Consider the following 17,264-nt stretch of genomic DNA (forward strand, 5'->3'; position numbering starts at 1 on the left):
ATTGTTGCTACTTACAGCACTGATATTTCTCTGTGTGTTTTTAATTCTCTCGATTTCAGGAGTGTCTGGAACAGCAGAGTAGGAGCACAGCATCTTCTCTGCTTCATCTTTGTACTTTTTCTACAAAATAGAAAGCCCAGCCAGATGGGTGGGGTATAAATAATAACATTATTAGTATTAGTATCAAAGTAAGTATGTGTGTATTAAGCAATTAAACAACTAAATAGGCTTAAATGTGTGTAAGCCTACTTTACTGTCGCTTCAGAATTCCTATACAATGGTAAACTGGGCCTTAACATAACTCAGAATTAAAGTCTGTATCTTTTATTATTTTTATTTTAGCATCCACACATTAAAATAAATGCACCGCCATAAGTAGCATGCATACTTATTAAAAAATAAGACTCACATCAGAACAAAACGAACAGCCCTGTGCGCAGGAGGACACTTCCGAACTGCAAGCACCACTTAATTACTCTTCATTCCCTACCCACCTGGCTGGCTATTTCAGAAGCTTTCTTTGCTCGCTGTATCTCTGGGATATCTGAGCCCACCTGCATTCCTTTCCCTTTGATTTCAGTCTCCAGGTCCTTCATATATTCTTTCTGTAAGAAATAGAACGTTAATGAATTCTTAGACATACAATATCTTTAGCCTTTCATACCAATACAGCTGGAATAATTCATGTGTGCTGCTTTCAAAAGGGTACGCTTGCAACACAAACTAGATTTCTGATGCCTGGCTGTGCTTCTGTCAGATTCAGTTTTTATTATTTTTCTATACTTCCTGCTTTCAAAAGGATTTCGTAAAAAAAAAAAACATGTTTAAAAGCCCATTGTATTTTACTGTAAATGTCATTGAAGCGATGCATTCTGCACTAACCTGGCTTGCAATTTCATAAGCTTTCTTTGCTCGTTGTATATCAGGAGTATCCATGCCCACCTGCATGCCTTTCCCTTTAATTTCCATTTCTAGATGTTTCTTGTATTCTTTCTGTGGAGGACAGATCAGGAAATACTCAGATCTATAGCAGCTGAAGCTTTTATACAGATCCTGCTTTAATCTGCATGCTTCTATTAAATAGCACCCATGAAGGTCAAAATGTCCCTTTATACTCTCAGAACATTGACTCCATAGGAGATACTCACACATATCTGATGTTCCTTAAGGAAGAAAATCATTTAACAAAACTGTTTCTTTTAAAAAAAATCTCTGTAGTACTTTATTTCAGGTTACTCCTGTTTTCACTGCCCCGAATCAATGGATGAATTCATATTATTTAGCATTATAGATAACAGATGTAATTCAGAAAGGACTAAATTTATCTGTCACAAGATCCACTAACTAGTTTAAGGTTTGAACACTTATGTCTTATAAATGCTTACCACTGATTTTGACATTCAATGCAAATGAGAATGTCTGTTCTTCTACAGGTAAGGTATCAATGAAAGGGGGTTAGGAGGTTGGACTGGATGGTCCCTGTGGTCTCTTCCAACTCTATGATTCTATGAAAGTCCTTGCTCCTTGTTTAGCCGACAAGCCAATTTTCCCAAAACCACACCTAATCATCCCACACCTGACATTGTATGTAGGATCAGGTGTGAAGTAGATGGACATGCGGCTGAAGACACGGTTCCCTGAAGAAAGCAGGATTGAACTCCCAGAACATCAGCCAACATGCAGGTGGTTTAGTCTTGCTGGGTTTGGGTGTGTGAGCAATTTCATATGAAATACCCTCACCAGAACCTAGTACTAAAGCACTTCCAAAAGAGACCCAACTTGGAATCTAGTCTAATTGGGATTCAGACCTGGTTTGGTGTGGAAACTGACTTGGTCACCCTGTACAATGATCTGTATCAGGAGAGAGCTGGGAGTGTAACTCTGCAGATTCTCCTACATGGCTTTTGATGCCATCAGCCATGTTGTTTTTCTGGGGTCTGCGCTGAGTATTGGGGGGAACCACATTGCAGTGATTCCACTCCTGCTTGGGTGGCCAGATCCAGATGGTGGTTCTTGGGGAGCACTGCTCAGCTCTGTGAGGTTCTCCAGTTTGAGGTTTCGCATAGATCAGTTCCGTCCCCAATGTTGTTTAACATCTACACGAAACCACTGAGTGGGGTCATACAGAGTTTTGGAGTGCATTGTCACCAATATGCAGGTGACACACCGCTTCATTTCTCCTTCCTGTCTTCTGCAGGTGAGGGAGTGGATGTACTGAATCAGTTCTTGGCTCTGATAATGGGCTGAATGGGTGCCGATAAAGTGACATTTAATTCAGACAACAATGAGGTGCTGTTAGTGAGTCGTTCCTCTGTCTGGCTGAGTGGTGTTCAGCCTGCTCTAGATGGAGAGACACTCCCTCAGAGGACCGAGTTCATAGCTAGACAGTTCTCCTAGACCCACTGCTGTCACTTAAGGCACAGGGGACCTTGGTGGTATGGTGGTCTGCCTTCCACCAGCTTAGGTTGGTGGTCCAACTACAACCCCTATCCGTGACAACTCTTGGAATTCATACTCAGTTTTGCAAGAGTTGAATATTTTGGTCTAGGGTCACAAGCGCACCTTACATTTAAAGCAGACCACTTCAACAGTCATGGCTTCCCACAAAGAATACCGGGAACTGCAGTTTGTTAAGGGTGCTGGGAATTGTAGCTCTTTGAGGGGTCTCCTTACAATTCTCGGTACCTTTAACTTCAGCTTTAACTTCCAGCAAACCACGGGTGTTAAAGGGGTATGGTATAAGAGTGCTTTAAATGTATGGTGCAGATTGGACACCAGACCAAAATGCTCCACTCTTGCGAAACCAATTATAAATTCCAAAAGTTGTCATATTACCTTATATCACGCTATAAAGCATACAGCAGGGTCGGCTCTAGGGGAAGGCTGGGTGGTGCGGGGCGCCGGACTGCCAGGGGGGCACTGCGTGGCAGAGCCGTGCGGCAGCCCCACTGGGCGCTGCACCCGCCCACCAGCCATGGCAAGAAGCGGGCGGGGCGGGGGCGCCGGATAATCTCCGCACCACAGCGCCAGGGCGCCTGACATGCTTAAGACGGCCCTGGCATACAGTTCCATTTCAAGAAGCATTTTAAACAAACCTGGCTTGCAATTTCAGATGCTCTCTTGGCTCGCTGTATTTCAGGAGTATCTGTGCCAACCTGCATCCCTTTCCCTTTAATTTCAGTCTCCAGGTCTTTTTTATATTCTTTCTGTGCACACAAGAAAATATATATATATCAGGGTCTATTTGAAATGGAATGGGTGGGAGAGAGCAGAACACCTTTAAATGATACACATTGCATATTCAAAACCTTTGCCCTCAAAGACCAATTTACAATTTAGGCAAGTGGTTTCTCTCTACAGCGGAGTTCTTGCACACCTATAAAATGAATAAATGTGTCAGAGTGTTTAGAAGGCTTGCATATTAAACACATGGTCAAACCCTTTAATAATGGTAGTTTAAAATTCTGTTGAGATACATGGGGAGTTTTCAGCAATGGTGTTTTTTATTTAAAAAATTGTTTGTTTTTAGTATACAAGGAACACTTCCTAATTTAAATAGCCTGTGCTGTAAAGGTAACTTTTACATGACTTGGGGATTACCGAGTGATATAAATTATAAATAATTAACTCAAAATGAACATTTTGTTTTCAGCCGGCCCTAACACATCCTAATTTTCTAAATAAGCATATATATTATTAAAAATGTGTTGGAAGGTGTGTGTGTTGAATAAACTGCTTTTGAATATTTATTTTGTACCCCGAGGTAGACACATAAGCTGGGTTGAACTGGGCCACTTCTATTTAGACCTTAAATTAAAATCATTGGGGGGGGGTGCCTATGGGGCAGAAACTAATTTAACTGTATAACTATAGTCATTGGGTAACCTGCCATTGCACAACTCCCTAGCGTGTCCTGACTCCTGGCCCATACCGTAAAGGAGAGAAGGAAAGACTTACCTTATCAACACCCCCCAAGACCACAGAACCACAAGTGGATGAGAGAGTTTAGCCTCAAATGAGGCCCCTATCCCAGCCCCTGAACCTCAAGAGTCCAAGAAGTTAGCCTTGGTGCCAACCCATCAGCTGAAACATGCCCAAAGGACGTCACCAGGCTAAACCAAACTATTCCTTTTCCCGCACCGAAACTGCCAAAAGTGACCAAGTCAAGAAGATTAACCTATTTAAACAACATAGCAGACCATATAGCACTCCATCCCGCTATTCAGTGTGAAGTAAGCAAAGAAAACCAATCTGCAATCCAAAATGGAGGGGGGGGCTTTGCCTCACAGTGGGAAATGGGGAGGGAGGGAAGGTGCTGCTGCAAAAGGAAGGCTGGAGGGGAGGCAGCTTGTCCCTTAAACAAGGATCAAGCCCTGACCCGTTCCTCAGGCCACCTTGGAAATGCAAGGATTTCCCTGCTCTTGCCCAATGGCTCGTAAAGGCACCCAGCCTTCTAGGCGCCATCTTGGCCTTTTGGCTGAACGTTCTGGCACCCCCAATAGGCAAAGCAAGGCCCATTCAGTTCAATGGGACTTACTCCCAGGTAACCTAATATGCCTTTGGCAATACAAAGCTACATTGCCAAAGAACTCCATCATGGTATCCCTTTTTCACGTCGTTTCAAAAACAGTGCTGCATTAGATTTCTACAAAGATTTTCAATAAATTGAAAATATACATAGCAAAATTATATACTGTATATAAATATACATAGCAAAATTATATACTGTATTGAGAACAATACAGAAAGTGTTTCTGAAATTCAGTAGCATAGCTGCCAAGTTTTCCCTTTTCTCGTGAGGAAGCCTATTCAGCATAAGGGAAAATCCCTTTAAAAAAGGGATAACTTGGCAGCTATGTTCAGTAGTTATATTCAGCTTTATTGCTCTTCTTGTGCTGATCTGCCAATTAATTGCTAGTTCCATAAAAGATGCAAAGGAATAATTTTAAATGTTTTGCTCTACTGACCTCACTAACAATTTTAGATGCTCTCTTTGCTTTTTGAACCTCAGGAGTTTCAGAGATGAGCTTGACTCCTTTTCCCTTTATTTCATTTTCCAGATCTTTTCTGTATTCCTTCTATTAAAAAAAAAAAGTTGGAAACAGTTTCAAAGCATGGACTTTTTCATAGGCTCTAAAAACTAAGCAGATGTGTCACTGGGTGCTTTGTGAAGGGCTCACTTTCCATGACATTAATAACCTTTACTAACATAACCTACCTCATTTAGTATCTGAGCTGCATTTTTCACTCTAATCAACTCTGGCGTATCTTCAAACACTGTCAGTCCTTTTCCTTTCATCCCTTCTTCCAAATCTTTTCTATACTCTTTCTGAAGGTTTGAAGGAAAGGGGGGGGAAAGGTTTCTCAGATTTAAATCGTGAGCAAGATCTTGAAAAGGAAAAGTTCTTATTAAATATTTCAAGGAATACTTTGAAAATCTCTATAAAATATGAATTAGATAGTGCACATTTACCATAGTTAAAATAGAATTGGGAAATCAAAAGATAGGATGCACCAAGAATGAAAAGATTGTAATCTTTACTTGCTCCTGGGAGCAGGGGAACCACATTCTTCTTTTTATACAACTAGTTACTACAGATACTTTATAAAACTGTAAGAGCTTCCGCTATGGATGGTAGGGTTTTTTTTTCCAGATTACAGACAAGTAAATGACCCTGTCACTCACGTTCTGCTAATGCTATCATTATTCACAAAGGTGCACTAAATGCAACGCAAAAGGCACTTATCCACAAATCAGAGTTACATAGCATGATGAGTACTTGTGATTGAAATGAACATGTAGAAAGATATCACACTAATGTTGCAGAAAACATAACCCAGAGTTACATCAGTTTATGACACTGTCTCCAGAAGATATGCGTTCCTCCTTGATTGACAAACCAAGAGGTATTGTTTCAATTTATCTCCAGGTATCTTTGAAGCTTCAAGTCAATTCAGACATCACAGCAAACAATCTTTAATGAAGCTTAAGTATGATTTGGCACGATTATCTGAGAGTGGCAAGACATCGTTTGTGGTTGGCCAGCAAACAAGAATCAGAAACCATGGTTTTAAGTGAGTTGGCAACCTCACTTAACTATTGTGCTAACCGGGGCCTCACTCACCCTGTCATGTGGGCAAGCAAGTGGGCAAGCAAGCAAATTAGGAAGGTAGCTGCAGCAACAGGGGCAGCCTGAGAAGGCATGTCTGTGTCACCAGCCTGCCCAATGGCAGGCTTGCTCTCACTCTGCCAGCATGCTCACCCACAACTAAGGCCTCCTTGTTTTGCTCACTTGCTCCATCCGCTGTTGTCACACTGCAGTTCTGTGGCTATGCAAACTGCATCACAACGACTTCTTTCTTACCAAAATATTATATACTTAGTAAAACAAGAAGTCACTAGAGGTGGTTCTTCCATCTTCTGACTTATTAGAGCTTGTACCTCTTTGAGCAGGTGAGTAACACGCTTCACGTTCAAGAATTCCGGGGTCTTGTCTAAGTCCAGTGCTGCCTTTCCTTTGAGTTTATCTTCAAATTCTTTTCGATATATTTTCTGTGCACGAAATAAAATTTTATATACGTGACTATAAAATTGCATGCCATTTAATGTAAACTGTAGTTATATTGCAGCAAGAGGCAAAACGTTTTCACTGAACAATCCAAAACATAAAGATACAGAATCTAAACATTTGGAGGATATCAAAGTGAGTCTCTAAAACAGCTATTTCAACTTCAAATAGGAGACACAACAGGATCCAAAGATTTGCTCAACTTGTTCCATGTGTTGAAGCCTGTTTTGAACATGTGGTTGTTTCCTGAAGAGCAGCATGGGCTGCTGCAAATGGTTTTGAAAGTGCGAGGACTTCAAAAACCAGTATGCAGTGTGTCAAGTTGGTATGCTGCCCAGTTTTTTGGGGGGGGTGGATCCAATATCCAAACTGAGTGAGAACTAGGCTGAATTATCTCCTTAGGCTGTGACCAATGCATTTCATCATAGTGAAAGAACTACCCACAACCCTTATTCAAACGCCACAGCAGCACAATGTATTGAACAATGTATTGAAGTAATAATTTCCAAAATCATTCCACCAACCTCACTTTGACACCTCTGAGCCTCCTTTGAAACTTGGTAAGTCGGCGTATCCACAAATTCCATCATGGCCCTGCCTTTTGATTTTTCATACTTCTCTTTGTATTTTACCTAACAGAAGAGAGTGCGGATCAAAACTACAGCAATTTTTAAAACCGACAGTGCGTTCATTCAGAGAGGAGGGGCTTCCTTGCGTTTGAATTCTCTTTTACGCATGAAAAGCATTTCCCTCCTTCCAAACATATATGCTGTACATAACACACAATCCAAGCCTGCAGAGCTACTGGACTGTGCACACTGTGTGCATACCTGACTTTGGAGCACTGCGTTCTCTTTGTGGTGCATCTGTTCAGCTGTATCTAGTCCGAAATGGTACAGCCCCTTGCTTTTCTCAAACAGCTTCTTATATTCATACTGAAACAAATAATAGGCAAATATATATAAAAGACCAAAACTGTCAGTTAATATAAATCCCATAAAACTATAATGATATTTCATTGTAGTTGTTGTAGTTGTTGTCGTTGTCATTGTTGTTGTTGTTGTTGTTGTTTAAACCCACAACTTTGTTTCAAAGTTTGTAAGAATTCATCTTTAAAGCAAAAGTGTAAAACTGTGAAACGGTTTCTATAAAATACAACAACAGATGAGGCTCTTATCCAGTGAGGACAACATGTGCACATGGAAACAACATGCTGAGTGATTTGTGGCAATTCCAGTATTTAATCTGGACCATGCATGTAGCATTGGAAGGTATTTTCATGGCGCTGTCTACACCTCTGCACAGCGCTGATCACCTCTAAGCAGGGCAGAGTCCAAGGTTTTCCATCCCTCCAAAATTCATAGCTAATGTTTGGTGCTAGATCGTAATCACATGCAGTAGCATGGCACATACCTCCACCCCACTGCAGCACATGTGCAACTTTAGATCAGGACATATAACAGCCTCGGGGCTGTTCAGGATTCATAAACAATCTTCCTGTGCAAAGTGATTCCAGGGAGTGGGGCCACGGCTGGTTTCCTAATCTAGTGGCAGTGGTTATCTTATCATGGCTGATGAAATCCTGCTCCAGAGGGTCCACCTAACTTTCAAGGGCAGCTTTTCAGGGGGTGAAGGTATGCAGTAGATCATGTGTAGCCCTGGATCCCAACTTAATAACCCAAAGAAGCTCAAGTGTTGAAAATTATAGAAATAGTGTGAGCTCAATTTGACAGTCTCTTATTGCCTCCTAGTGGAGCCAAGCAAACATTGTGCAGCCTCTACCTGTTTTAAAAGTGAAATGCAATTAGTCAATTTGCTAATATAAAATTAGAAACTCAGAAAAGTAGTATAAAAGTATGGATACCTGTACTACACACACAGTGCAACTATCTGCACTTTTTACTCAGAAATGGACAGAGAGCTTAGAAAGGCAGTGGAAACCATAGCAAACAAAACAACACATCCCAAAAGCAACTTTCTCTGACCATTGAATTATTCTGCAACTGAACTGAGTACCCAGGAAGGCACAGTTGGGAGAAGCTAACGACCCCATTTATTTCAAACAACCCTCAATATCACAAGACAGGTCATCCTTCTCATCCATCTCCTTAATCATGGATTAAGGAGATTTTACAATGGACCACCTAGTTAAATTGGCAGGGAGCTCAGCACTCAAAATCTGGAAGCATTTTCCCATCTACATGCTGTGCCTACAGGTCTGCAGGTGAACGTCAACCAAAAACAAGTCACCTTTCAGAACAGAGCTTTGCTGCCAAACCGCATGAGCATGATTCAGGCTTGATGATTGCAACATAAAGCAATTGCTTGTACTGTGAGAGCAAAAAGCCCATTTCACAGTAAAACAAAACCAGGGTGTGTGGAGGTGTTACTCTGCAGCATGTGAATTAGGTTGAGCTACCTCAAATCATATCCTAGAAATAAGAGGATTGGTGGCATGCAATCTGAAGTCTTTCTACATCTAGCTTATACAAATACTGATGTGCTACAGGTAATTCTTTTTAACTGTTATAAAGGTTAGAAGTTTATGAAAATGTTATTTAAAAAGAAGAAGAGGAGCCAAAAAGGTAAAAGAAAACAAAAAACCCTCACAAACTATAGTGCTACTGGTATAGTGGCAGATTGAGTAGTGCAAGATGATTAATCTATATTTGACTCCTCTGATTACAAAGAGCTCTTTTAAAAATCTGCCAGATATTTTAACATTTATCTTCCCTCTTTCTTTTCATGGAAACTACTTTCTACAAGAACTGCAATATTTATATTTAAAATGCATTTTATCCATTTTACCTTAAATGCATCTTTGAATCTTAGTTCTTTTTTGAGCCAATAAATTTATCACAAAATTGAAAAAAGTATGTGTGAGGGACAGGGGATATCGCGAAGTCCCTCCCCTCCTGAGTTCAAGCCAATCACCGAGCACAGGGGAAAGCAGAGAGAGTTCCGATTCCAGTGGGGAAGCAGGAAGTCGTGTCCGAGGCTCAGGCAAGGTAGAGGAGCCAGGGTCCCAGGTGGGACAGGAAGGGGCGAATAAGGGGGGGAGACCCATCCCCCCAACTCCAGAACTACGCAGGAAGAGGAGGGGAAAGAGGATGGGTCTGCCAAAGCTTTTGTGTTGGAGAAAGACGCGCCAAAAGCCATTAGGAGGTTCTGAAACCGACTGATCACATCACTCCGTGTAAATAGCAATGACTTCAGCACTGTAAATACGCAGCACCAATAAAAGAATAAAATGCAGAGCTGCGTAGCGTCGTTACTCTGAAGTAGTCCACTCCGGCCACTGTGACAGCAACCTCCTAATCCTTTTTGGGCTACTTTGGAGTTGCCGGGATGAGCGTGTCAGAGGCGGAGAGATGGCGGCAGATCGCGGAGCAAGCCCAGCAAGAACTGCAGCAGCTGTCGCTGCAGGCGCAGGGGGAACTGAAGGCAGCTAAAGAAGAGACTAAGAAGGTCCAGGACGACCGGCTACAACTTGCGGAACAGGTGAGAGCGCTACAGGAAAGAGAGCAGGAATTAAGGGCGGTGGCGGTAGACCTCCAAAACAAGCTGGATGCAGAGAAAAACAAGGCGGGAGGGGCACCCCAAGTCCAAGTGCTGCCAGGAAGGAGAGCCGGGACGCTAGTAAGCAAGTTCAATGGAGACCCGAGGGAATATCAGGGCTTTGAGACTGAGATTGTGTATGCTCTTGAGCTGCACCACGCTGAGTTCCCTGATGATGAGCACAGGGTAGCGTTTATTGTGGAGCACCTTACCGGGGCAGCCAGGGAGTGGCTAAGACCGTTAATCGCAACAAAGAATCCTTGCATGAAGAATGTCAAACTATTTCTAGAAGGTTTGAAAACGATGTATTCGTCCGATAGTCATATGGACCAGACTAAGGAGGAACTTCATAATTTACGCCAAGGAAATATGACAGTTCGCGCGTATTGGGCGAAATTCACCATGCTGGTGCACAGATTGGGGTGGGAACTAGAGTCACCCCCAATGCAAGCGGCGTTCTACTTGGGGTTGCATGAGGAGGTGAAGGATGAGCTCTCGAGAGGTCCAAAGCCCAGTAATATGGATCAGCTGAGCAAAGCGGCTCTGGCGGTGGGGGTGAGACAGGAATCCCGGTGGAGCGACAAGCAAGCAACGCGCGCAAAGCGGGCTTGGTTCCCACGGTCGCAGGAGAAGCCACTCCCCCAACAACCCTTTCAAGCCACGCCTGGGGCCAGTCAGGACCAGGAACCCATGCAGATTGATAGCGCGCGCGGGGGGGCTTTTCAAACCCCAGCGGCGCCAAGACGCAAGGAGGGAAGGGGTGGGAATTGCTTTCTCTGCAACTCCCCCCAGCATCTCGTCAGAGACTGCCCACATCGCAGGGAGTGGCAAGGAAAGGCGGGAACGGTTGTGCCCTCCCCCACTGACGCAGCACCACAGCAGGGAAACGGGAAAGCCTGGCTGCAGGAGACAAGGGGCAGCAGCCAGGCACAGTCAGCAGACAACAGCCCCAGCCCACCCACCCGCACAGAGAGGAGCAGAGCCAGCCCACCCCTCCCAGAGCAGGAGTGGTTCTAGAAGTGACGCTCACGCTCCCAAATGGCTATCCCCTGACGGTCCTCGCCCTAATTGACAGTGGTGCCTCAGCCAACTTCTTCTCGAGGAACTTTGCAGAAGAGCACCAGATCCAGCTTCTGCAGCTGGATTTTCCCCTGCACGTGGCAACCATTGACGGCAGAGAGCTGCTGGGAGGGGCCATCACTCATCAAACCCCCCCCATGAGAATGACGGTGGGAAGGCACTCAGAGACACTGGCATTCAACGTCACAACCATCTCAGACCCCCCCATCGTCTTGGGCATGAGCTGGCTGGCGCGCCACGACCCCTCCATCAGTTGGCACCAGAGATGCATCACTTTTGGATCGGACTTTTGCCTGGAACATTGCATGCAGCACCAACCAGGGGAGGGGCCTCCGATAGCCACGGTGGCCACCATGCACATCAAAGGGGGTGAGGCGATACCCAAGCCGTACTGGGACCTGCAGGAGGTCTTCAGCGAAGCGGAGTCCGACCACCTACCCCCCCCACAGGCCTTTTGACTGCCAGATCAACCTGGTGCCGGGGGCAACGATACCCCCAGCCAAGCTGTACGCCATGTCAGACCAGGAACTGGAGGATCTGCGCGCTTTCATCGACAAGAACCTCAAGCGGGGGTTCATCAGAGAAAGCAAGGCAGCAGGGGGCAGCCCAGTCTTCTGGGTAGACAAGAAAGACACGCAACAGCGCCGTCTTGTGGTGGATTTTAGACAGCTGAATTCAGTAACAGAGCCAGTGGCTTTCCCCATGCCCAGAGTGGATGATCTCCTGACAGCGGCACGCAGGGGCAAAATTTTCACCAAGCTAGACCTGAGGGGGGCGTACAACTTGATCAGGATCCGGGAAGGCGATGAATGGAAAACCACGATGTTCACGCCTCTGGGCTCTTTTGAATATCTGGTGATGCCCTTCGGGTTGCAAGGGGGCTCAGCATGCTTCCAGGCCTTCATGCACCACGTCCTGGGGTCCCTCCTCTTCAGGAAATGCTTGGTCTTCCTGGATGACATCCTTATCTATTCCGATGACCCAGTGCAGCATGTGAAAGATGTCAGGGAGGTGTTGCAGCGCCTGAAGGAGAACCACCTGTATGTGAAGCTGGAGAAGTGCAAGTTTCACACCAAGGAGGTGGACTTCCTGGGCTACAAGCTGTCAGACAAGGGGCTGGCGATGGACAAGGACAAGGTGCAGGCCATCCTGGACTGGCACAGCCCCAGGACGCGCAAAGATGCCCAACGCCTACTAGGCTTCGCCAACTTCTACAGGAAGTTCATCAAGAACTTCTCTCGCGTTACGGCTCCCATCACTGACTGCCTGAGAGGCAAGCAGAAGTTCAGGTGGACACCAGAGGCGCAAGCAGCGTTTGAAAGCCTCAAGAGGGTGTTCGCCTCAGACCAGAACCTGTTCCACGTGGTTCAGGACGCGCCCCTACGCGTGGAGACAGATGCTTCTGATAAAGCTGTGGGCGCCATTTTGTTGCAACTGGACGCCAACAGAGAGTGGAGACCCTGTGCCTTCTTCTCCAGGAAGTTGACCCAGCCAGAGCGAAACTACACGGTGTTTGATCGGGAACTTCTTGCGATCCACGCTGCGTTCCAGCACTGGAGACACTTCCTGGTGGGCGCCAAGCACCCCATCCAGGTGTGCACAGACCACAAGAACCTGGAGTTCTGGAGAACTGCCAGGGTGCTCAACCAGCGGCAGATACGGTGGGCAGAGTTCTTCTCGAACTTCAACTTCTCCATACACTACATCCCGGGAGAGCAGAATGTCAGGGCGGATGCCCTCTCCCGCAAGCCAGAGTACATGGAGGAGGAGGCTCCACCGGCACCCAGGCACATTTTTCCCCCGTCAGCATGGTCCTGCGGAGCAGCAGTGGTGAGCGAGGCGGAACTCACAGCACTGACGGCAGCGGATGAATTTGCCAACCGCATCTTCAGAGAACTGAGAAGGGGGGGGGAGCAGGCAAAAGACTTTGCAGAACGCAGGGGGCTGCTTTTCTACAAGGGTGCACTGTACCTGCCCACCACCCAGCTTAGACGTAAGGTCCTCAAGCAGATGCACGACAACCCAACTGCGGGTCATTTTGGGAGGGACAAAACCACTCACCTAGTCATGAGACACTTCTGGTGGCCAGGGGTGCGGGAGGATGTGAGGGATTATGTAAGGGGCTGTGACACCTGCCAGCGGGCAAAGGTGGTCAGAGCGCCACCAGCAGGTTTGCTGGAGCCCTTAGCCACACCGCACAGGCCGTGGGAAGTAGTGTCCATGGACTTCATCACAGACCTGCCGTCGTCCAGGGGCAAGACCGCAGTGTTGGTGGTGGTGGACCTCATGTCCAAAATGTGCCACTTTATACCGTGTGCCAGGGCGGTCTCTGCAGAAGAGACAGCCAAACTGTTTGTGGATCACGTATTCAGACTGCATGGATTACCTTTAAGGGTTATTTCGGATCGTGGCCGCCAATTTGTTTCCAGGTTCTGGCGGCGGCTCATGAACCTCCTGCAGGTGGAGGTCAGCTTGTCGACGGCTAGACACCCGCAGACCAATGGACAGGCGGAGAGGGTCAACGCCATTCTGCAGCAGTACCTGAGATGCTACGTCAGCCAGCGGCAAACGGACTGGGTGGATCGCCTGCCACTGGCAGAATTTGCCTACAACAATGCGGTGCACGTCTCCACAGGGGTGTCGCCCTTTAAGGCCAATTACGGGCGTGACCTCAGATCTTTCCCAGAGAGGGAGGGGGAGGAGGAGGAGGAGGGCCCACAGGCTGAGGATTGGGCAGAGGAACTGGAGACGGTGCACCAGCAGCTCAGAGAACACTTGGAGAGAGCCAAGGAAGCGTACAAGAAGGGGGCAGATCGCCACAGGCGACCGGGGGAGGTCATTAGGGTGGGGGACAAAGTTTGGTTGTCCTCGGAGGGCCTTCCCACCAGAGGGCGATGCAAAAAGCTGGCGCCCAGAAGGTTGGGCCCCTTCACGGTCACGCAACAGGTCAACCCGGTGGCATACAGGCTGGCACTGCCAGAGGACATGAGGGTGCACCCTGTGTTTCATAGATCGCTGCTGTCGCCGTACAGGGAAAGCAGCAGGCTCCGAGACAGCGAACAAACCCCTGAGGGAGGGGGGGAGAGGGAAGGCAGGGAGCAACTCAATGAGGCCACGGCCATCCTGGATTCAAGGTGGGGGGTGGGGGGACTGGAGTACCTCATGGCATGGGAGGATGCTCCACCGTCCCAGAATGAATGGGTCCCAGCCACTCAGATACAGGAGGAATTCCTGGTAGAAGAATTTCACGCCCTCTTTCCCCATAGACCCAAGCCCTGGCACATGGAAAGGGAGGGGGAGGGGGAGGAAGCACGGGAGAGCAGTTCATCATGGCGCTGGGAAGCGGAGTTTGAGGAACCAGAGGATGAGGTATGGGTATCACCGAGATCCACCCAGTCAGAGGAAGGAGCAGATTGGCAGAACATTTTTACCCCCACCAGCTCTGACGCCACGGACTTTTTGGGATTCCCATCCTCCCAGGCGGAAGGGGGGGGGCTTGCAGGACTGGGGGGAGGTGTTCACACCAACGGGCTCGGAAAGCACTCAGTTCTTAGGCTTCCAGTCGTCACCGACACCTGGGGGGGACCTGGGGAGGGGTGAAGCTTGGGAGGGGGGTGGATGTGAGGGACAGGGGATATCGCGAAGTCCCTCCCCTCCTGAGTTCAAGCCAATCACCGAGCACAGGGGAAAGCAGAGAGAGTTCCGATTCCAGTGGGGAAGCAGGAAGTCGTGTCCGAGGCTCAGGCAAGGTAGAGGAGCCAGGGTCCCAGGTGGGACAGGAAGGGGCGAATAAGGGGGGGAGACCCATCCCCCCAACTCCAGAACTACGCAGGAAGAGGAGGGGAAAGAGGATGGGTCTGCCAAAGCTTTTGTGTTGGAGAAAGACGCGCCAAAAGCCATTAGGAGGTTCTGAAACCGACTGATCACATCACTCCGTGTAAATAGCAATGACTTCAGCACTGTAAATACGCAGCACCAATAAAAGAATAAAATGCAGAGCTGCGTAGCGTCGTTACTCTGAAGTAGTCCACTCCGGCCACTGTGACAGTATGAAATCCAAAAGTTAAGTGCACTGAGACCCACACTTCTGTTTGAATCAGAATTCATAAAGATTGGATTCCTCAATGGTTAGAATTAGGTTTGAAACATCCCCCCGATTTTGAGACGTTGGTGTGTCTCAAGAACTCCTGGCCACAGAATGCTGGTAACTCAGACATTATTAGTATCAGTATCATTCATATTAATTAAAATTCTCTACTGCCCTTCATCAGAGAATCACAGGACAGTTTACTCTATAAAAACAAACACCAAATCTCCTCTATGGTAAGAGATTAATTTAAGATTGCAAACCCTTGCTTCCCATTTTTCATCCCATGAATGCCATTCCAGATGACAGCTGCCTGCATACAAAATTGGGCTTTGTTTTTTAAGAACATGTAATTATGATTTTTTATATATACTACTTATTAAATTTCTATACCACCCTTCATCCAAGGTTCACAGGACAGATTTATAATATAAAAACATAAAAATACATAACATGTGAGCATATTAATCAGCCAAAGGCCTGGGGGAAGAGGAAAGTTTTCACCTGGCACCTAAAGATATGTAAGGAATGTGCCAGGCGGGCCTCCCTGGCAAAAGCATTCCACAAATGGGGAGCCACCACAGAAAAGGCCCGTTTCTGTGTTGCCACCCTCCAGACCTCTCATGTAGGAGGCAAACAAAGAAGATCCTCAGAAGGTGATCACAGGGTCTGGGTCAGTTCATATGAGGGGGGGTGGTCCTCGAGATATTGCAGCCCTGAGCCATTTAAGGCTTCATAGGTCAAAACTAGCACTTTGAATCAGGTCCACAAACTAATCAGCAGCCAGGGCAATCAGGGCAGGGTTGGTGTAATATGCTCAAACCAACTTGCCCCAGTGAGCAACCTGGCTGCTGAATTCTGCACCAGCTGAAGTTATCTGAACTGTCTTCAGAGGCAGCCCCATGTATAATGTGTTGCAGTACTCTACCCTAGAGGTTACCAGAGCACAGACAACAGAGGTTAGGCTATTCTTGTCCACGTAGGGGCACAAGTGAGCCACCAGCCAAAGCTGAAGGAAGGCACTATATGCCCCTGAGGCCACCTGAACCTCAAGCAACAGCAGTGGATCCAGAAGTAGTAGCCCCAACCATTGCACATGCTCCTTCAGATGAAGGGTTCATTAAGTTAAATGGAACATAACACAACAATTACCTGCTCTGAACCAGTTACAGGTAGGTTGGTCTGACGTAGTCGAAACAAAGAATAAAAAAAATTGCTTCCAGTAGCACCTTAGAGACCAACTAAGTTTGTCATAGGTATGAGCTTTCATGTGCATGCACACTTCTTCAGATACACTGAAACAGAAGTCACCAGATCCTTATATATAGTGAGAGGGTGGGGAGGGGTATTACTCAGAAGGGTGGTGGGAATGGGTGATTGGCTGATAGGAGTGGTAACCTGTTGACGACTGTTAACGACTGTTAATGACTGCAATTGGTCTTGCAGGAAAAAGCAAGGGGTGAGATGACATAAGAAAGTTTTATGATGAGAAAAGAATCCAATGTCCTTATTCAGACCAGGTCTCTCCATGGTTTTAAGCTTGGTAATGAGTTGCAATTCAGCAACTTCTCTTTCCAGTCTGTTTCTGAAATTTTACTGTAATAAGACAGCTACTTTGAGATCTTGTATAGAATGTCCTGGGAGATTGAAGTGTTCTCCTACTGGTTTCTCTCTCTTGTGATTCCTGATGTCGGATTTACGTCCATTTATCCTTTGGCGTAGGGTTTGTCCTGTTTGTCCAATATAGGGAGTTGAAGGGCACTGTTGGCATTTGATGGCATACACAATGTTAGAAGATGAGCAATTCTTCTGTTTCAGTGTATCTGAAGAAGTGTACATGCACACGAAAGCTCATACCAATGACAAACTTAGTTGGTCTCTAAGGTGCTACTGGAAGGATTTTTTTTTTGACTGCTCTGAACCATTTGCATTTTAAAACCATTATCCAAATGATTTAATCACAAGAAAGT

General features: G+C 46.4%; 1 protein-coding gene across 15 annotated transcripts in view; it reads right to left on the reverse strand.

Annotated features, from left to right (window-relative positions):
- NEBL (nebulette) overlaps positions 1-17,264 on the reverse strand; it is a 144,053-nt gene that overhangs the window by 17,786 nt on the left and 109,003 nt on the right. For 8 of the 15 annotated variants that reach the window (XM_060280808.1, XM_060280812.1, XM_060280809.1 and 5 more), the window contains 9 exons: positions 7,400-7,504; positions 7,094-7,201; positions 6,443-6,553; positions 5,219-5,329; positions 4,968-5,078; positions 3,096-3,206; positions 883-993; positions 495-605; positions 16-120 (listed from right to left, as the gene is read on the reverse strand). The exons of 3 other annotated variants lie outside the window; for them this stretch is intronic. In XM_060280808.1, the coding sequence (XP_060136791.1) occupies positions 16-120; positions 495-605; positions 883-993; positions 3,096-3,206; positions 4,968-5,078; positions 5,219-5,329; positions 6,443-6,553; positions 7,094-7,201; positions 7,400-7,504 (984 nt within the window). Of the gene's footprint in view, positions 1-15; positions 121-494; positions 606-882; positions 994-3,095; positions 3,207-4,967; positions 5,079-5,218; positions 5,389-6,442; positions 6,554-7,093; positions 7,202-7,399; positions 7,505-17,264 lie in introns of those variants that run through there. 4 more of the 15 variants (XM_060280814.1, XM_060280815.1, XM_060280818.1 and 1 more) reach the window with 4 other exon arrangements.

This window comes from Zootoca vivipara, chromosome 12 (genome assembly GCF_963506605.1).
Source record: "Zootoca vivipara chromosome 12, rZooViv1.1, whole genome shotgun sequence".
Classification (NCBI taxonomy): domain Eukaryota; kingdom Metazoa; phylum Chordata; class Lepidosauria; order Squamata; family Lacertidae; genus Zootoca; species Zootoca vivipara.